This window comes from Oncorhynchus keta, chromosome 2 (genome assembly GCF_023373465.1).
Source record: "Oncorhynchus keta strain PuntledgeMale-10-30-2019 chromosome 2, Oket_V2, whole genome shotgun sequence".
Classification (NCBI taxonomy): Eukaryota; Metazoa; Chordata; class Actinopteri; order Salmoniformes; family Salmonidae; genus Oncorhynchus; species Oncorhynchus keta.
In genome coordinates this window covers 7,769,022-7,774,371 of record NC_068422.1, presented here as the reverse complement: position 1 = coordinate 7,774,371, position 5,350 = coordinate 7,769,022, and the positions used below count along the sequence as shown (strand labels likewise).

Here is a 5,350-nt window from a genome sequence, read left to right as displayed (position 1 = left end):
TTGCCCCTTGTGTGTTGTCTGTGCCCAATAATGTTTGTACCATGTTTTGTGCTGCTACCATGCTGTGTTGCTACCATGTTGTTGTCATGTTGTGTGCGTACCATGCTGTGTTGTCATATTTTGCTGCCTTTCTATGTTGTTGTCCTTAGGTCTCTCTTTATGTAGTGTTGTGTTGTCTCTCTTGTTGTGATGTGTTTTGTCCTATATTTATATATATTTATATATTTATATATATCTGTATCACGGAGGCGCTCCGCACTGCTAAAGCTAACTCTCTCTCCTCTGCTCTCATCCTTCTAGACCTATCGGCTGCCTTCGATACTGTGAACCATCAGATCCTCCTCTCCACCCTCTCCGAGTTGGGCATCTCCGGCGCGGCCCACGCTTGGATTGCGTCCTACCTGACAGGTCGCTCCTACCAGGTGGCGTGGCGAGAATCTGTCTCCTCACCACGCGCTCTCACCACTGGTGTCCCCCAGGGCTCTGTTCTAAGCCCTCTCTTATTCTCGCTATACACCAAGTCACTTGGCTCTGTCATAACCTCACATGGTCTCTCCTATCATTGCTATGCAGACGACACACAATTAATCTTCTCCTTTCCCCTTCTGATGACCAGGTGGCGAATCGCATCTCTGCATGTCTGGCAGACATATCAGTGTGGATGACGGATCACCACCTCAAGCTGAACCTCAGCAAGACGGAGCTCCTCTTCCTCCTGGGGAAGGACTGCCCGTTCCATGATCTCGCCATCACGGTTGACAACTCCATTGTGTCCTCCTCCCAGAGCGCTAAGAACCTTGGCGTGATCCTGGACAACACCCTGTCGTTCTCAACTAACATCAAGGCGGTGTCCCGTTCCTGTAGGTTCATGCTCTACAACATCCGCAGAGTACGACCCTGCCTCACACAGGAAGCGGCGCAGGTCCTAATCCAGGCACTTGTCATCTCCCGTCTTGATTACTGCAACTCGCTGTTGGCTGGGCTCCCTGCCTGTGCCATTAAACCCCTACAACTCATCCAGAACGCCGCAGCCCGTCTGGTGTTCAACCTTCCCAAGTTCTCTCACGTCACCCCGCTCCTCCGCTCTCTCCACTGGCTTCCAGTTGAAGCTCGCATCCGCTACAAGACCATGGTGCTTGCCTACGGAGCTGTGAGGGGAACGGCACCTCAGTATCTCCAGGCTCTGATCAGGCCCTACACCCAAACAAGGGCACTGCGTTCATCCACCTCTGGCCTGCTCGCCTCCCTACCACTGAGGAAGTACAGTTCCCGCTCAGCCCAGTCAAAACTGTTCGCTGCTCTGGCCCCCCAATGGTGGAACAAACTCCCTCACGACGCCAGGACAGCGGAGTCAATCACCACCTTCCGGAGACACCTGAAACCCCACCTCTTCAAGGAATACCTAGGATAGGGTAAGTAATCCTTCTCACCCCCCCCCCCCCAAAAAAGATTTAGATGCACTATTGTAAAGTGGCTGTTCCACTGGATGTCATAAGGTGTATGCACCAATTTGTAAGTCGCTCTGGATAAGAGCGTCTGCTAAATGACTTAAATGTAATGTTAAATGTATTTATTTTAAATTTTTAATCCCAGCCCCCGTCACCACAGGAGGCCTTTTCCTTTTGGTAGGCCGTCCTTGGAAATAAGAATTTGTTCTTTAAAGGACTTGCCTAGTTAAATAAAGGTTAAATAAAAAAAATACATGTTAGAATCACCTTTGGCAGTGATTGCAGTCTAAGTGCTTTCCACACCTGGATTGTACAATACTTGCCCTTATGTTATTTTCAAAAATCTTCAAGTTCTGTCAGTATGTTGGGGATCATGGCTAGACAGCCATTTTCAAGTCTTGCCATATATTTTCAAGCAGAGTTAAGTCAAAACTGTAACTTGGCCACTCAGGAACATTCACTGTCTTCTTGGTAAGCAACTCCAATGTAGATTTGGCCCTGTGTTGTAGGTTATTGTCATGCTGAAAGGTGAATTCATCTCCCAGTGTCTGTTGTAAAGCAGACTGAAACAATTTTTTCTCTAGGATTTTGCCTGTGCATAGCTCCATCCCGTTTCTTTTTATCGTGAAAAACTCCCCAGTATTTGCCTATATCAAGCATACCGATAACATGATGCAGCTACCACCGGTAACTCTGATGTTTTGTGACCCTAACATAAGGCCCTGCATTTAGGCCAGAAAGTCCATTCGTTTGCTGTGTTTTTAAAAAATGTACTTTAACTGAGCTGCAGGACAGGAAAGGAACGACTCAGGGATGTTACCATGAGGCCATTGGTGATTTTAAAACAGCTTGTCACGCCCTGGTCTTAGTATTTTGTGTTTTCTTTATTAATTTGGTCAGGCCAGGGTGTGACATGGGTTTTTTATGTGGTGTGTTTTGTCTTGGGGTTTTTCGTAGGTATTGGGATTGTGGCTTAGTGGGGTTTTCTAGCATAGTGTATGGCTGTCTGGAGTGGTTCTCAATCAGAGGCAGGTGTTTATCGTTGTCTCTGATTGGGAACCTTATTTAGGCAGCCATATTCTTTGAGTGTTTTATGGGTGGTTGTTCCTGTCTTTGTGTTTGTTGTCACCAGATAGGCTGTTAGGTTTTCTCACGTTTATTGTTTTGTTAGTTTGTTCATGTGTAGTTTCTTCATTAAAGAACCATGAATAACAACCACGCTGCGTTTTGGTCCGCCTCAAGAAAACCGTAACACAGCTTCAGAGTTCAATGGCTATGATGGGATAAAACTGTGGACTGATCAACAACATGCTGTGTATTTGCGTCCTCACTTTTTTTTCCATCACAGCCATTGAACTCTGTTGCTGTTTTAAACTCACCAATGGCCTCATGGTAACATCCCTGATCAGTTTCATTCCTGTCCTGCAGCTCAGTTCAGAATGACCTTTTGAGGTGTCTGGGTGGTTTAATACATCATCCAAAGCATCATTATTAATTTGACCATGCTTAAAGAGATATCCAATGTCTGATTTGTTATTGTTACCCATCTACCAATCACTGCCCTTCATTATGAGGCTTTCTAAAAGCTCCCTGGTCTTTGTAGTTCAATCCATGCTTGAAATTCAATACTTGACTGGTGGACCTTACAGATGTTGTACGTATTTATTTTTTACATTTCCCCTTTATTTAACCAGGTAGGCTAGTTGATAAAAAGTTCTCATTTACAACTGCGACCTGGCAAAAAGCAAAACATTATGACACAAACAACAACACAGAGTTACACATGGAATAAACAAACATACAATCAATAACACAATAGAGAAGTCTATATATAGTGTGTGCAAATGAGGTAAGATAAGGGAGGTAAAGGCAATAAATAGACCATAGTGGCAAAATAATTACAATTTAGCAATTAAACAATGGAGTTGGAGTGATGGATGTGCAGAAGATGAATGTGCAAGTAGAGATACTGGGGTGCAAAGGAGCAAAAAAATGAATAACAGTATGGGGATGGGGTAGTTGGATGATGAATCATGAAGTGGAACGACATTTATTGGATATTTCAAACTTTTTTAACAAATCAAAAACTGAAAAATTGGGCGTGCAAAATTATTAGTATGTCGTTCCACTTCATGATTGTGTCCCACTTGTTGTTGATTCTTCACAAAAAAATACACTTTTATATATTTATGTTTGAAGCCTGAAATGTGGCAAAAGGTTGCAAAGTTCAAGGGGACCGAATACTTTCGCAAGGCACTGTATGAGTCTCTGGCTTCAGTGATTTTTTTGCAATTTGTGTCAGTCATTGGCAGCAGAGACCTGGAAGGAAAGGCGGCCAAATGAGAAATTGGCTTTGGGGGTGAAATATAACTGCTGGAGCGCATGCCAGGAGTGGGTGCTGCTATGGTGACAAGTGAGCTGAGATAACGTGGGGCTTTACATAGCAAATACTTATAGATGACCTGGAGCCAGTGGGTTTGGCGACAAATATGAAGCAAGTGCCAGCCAATGAGACCATACAGGTCGCAGTGCTGGGTAATATATGGGGCTTTGGTGACAAAACCGATGGCACTGTGATAGACTGCATCCAATTTGATGAGTAGAGTGTTTGGATTCTATTTTGTAAATGACATTGCCAAAGTCAAGGATCGGCAGGATAGTCAGTTTTACGAGGGTATGTTTGGCAGCATGAGTGAAGGATGCTTTGTTGCAAAATTCTAGATTTTAATTTTGAATTGGAGTTGTTTAATGTGAGTCTGGAAGGAGAGTTTATAGTCTAACCTGACACCTCGGTACTTGTAGTTGTCCACATATTCTAAGTCAGAACTGTCCAGAGTAGTGATGCTGGACGGGCGGGCAGGTGTGGGCAGTGATCATTTGAAGAGCATGCATTTAGTTTTACTTGCATTTAAGAGCAGATGGATGCCATGGAAGGAGAGTTGTATTGCATTGAAGCTCGTCTGGAGGTTAGTTAACACAGTGTCCAAAGAGGGGCCAGACGTATACAGAATGGTGTCGTCTGTGTAGAGGATGATCAGAGAATCACCAGTAGCAAGAGCGACATCAAGTATGTATACAGAGAAGAGAGTCGGTCCGAGAATTGAACCCTGTGGCACCCCCAAAGAGGCTGCCAGAGGTCTGGACAACAGGCCCTCTGATTTGACACACTGAACTCTGTCTGAGAAGTTGTTGGTGAACCAGCGAGGCAGTCATTTGAAAAACCAAGGCTGTTGAGTCTGCCGATAAGAATGTGGTGAATGACACAGTCGAAAGCCTTGGCCAGGTCGATGAATACAGCTGCACAGTATTGTCCCTTATCGATGGCGGTTATGATATCGTTTAGGACCTTGAGCGTGGCTGAGGTGCACCCGTGATCAGTGTCGTAGCAGAATCAGAATTAGTTAGGTAACATTGATAAATAACCTGTTTTATCTACTTTCATAAATATGCTTATGTGGGAAAAGTCACTTGGGGCCCAGAGAGGGGAGAGGTCAGGCTTGTCTTTTATCTGTCTGGTAATATGCAGAATATCAGAAAGGGAGAAGTCAGAATTGAACAGTCTTCCAACGTATCTGTTAAACCATGTGAAGGGCTCCACAATGCCTGTCACTCCCCTCTGTGAGTTTATCCAGGAAGGAGTGTATTTGAGATGGGACTATCTAGAATTGACAATTGATATATACCATTGGATGAGGTAATGTTTTGGTACTAAGAAGTACCAGGAACGAGATTACAATCTCGGTTTAGGAGACCAAACTGAACAATAATTTATGGCTAATGTTATCTGGCTATGGGATACTCCTCTTTCAAGTAAAAGGCACTTTGTGAAGTTCCTAAGATCTGTGGTTCGTCGTTGGTAGTTGAGAGGGGTGGATCTTTGCTATAAAATATCTGTTGCCATT

General features: G+C 44.2%; 1 protein-coding gene across 1 annotated transcript; it reads left to right on the top strand.

Annotated features, from left to right (window-relative positions):
- The first annotated feature begins 239 nt into the window (after positions 1 to 239).
- LOC127909259 (uncharacterized) lies at positions 240 to 1,416 on the top strand. The gene is made up of 2 exons (XM_052469749.1): positions 240 to 422; positions 617 to 1,416. The coding sequence occupies exon 2, from the start codon at positions 662 to 664 to the stop codon at positions 1,409 to 1,411; it is 750 nt and encodes a 249-aa protein (XP_052325709.1). The 5' UTR covers positions 240 to 422; positions 617 to 661; the 3' UTR covers positions 1,412 to 1,416.
- The last annotated feature ends 3,934 nt before the right edge of the window (positions 1,417 to 5,350 follow it).

Coding starts and splice junctions, on each gene's coding strand:
- LOC127909259 (XM_052469749.1), top strand. CDS start 662: ATGACGGATCACCACCTCAAGCTGAACCTCAGCAAGACGGAGCTCCTC.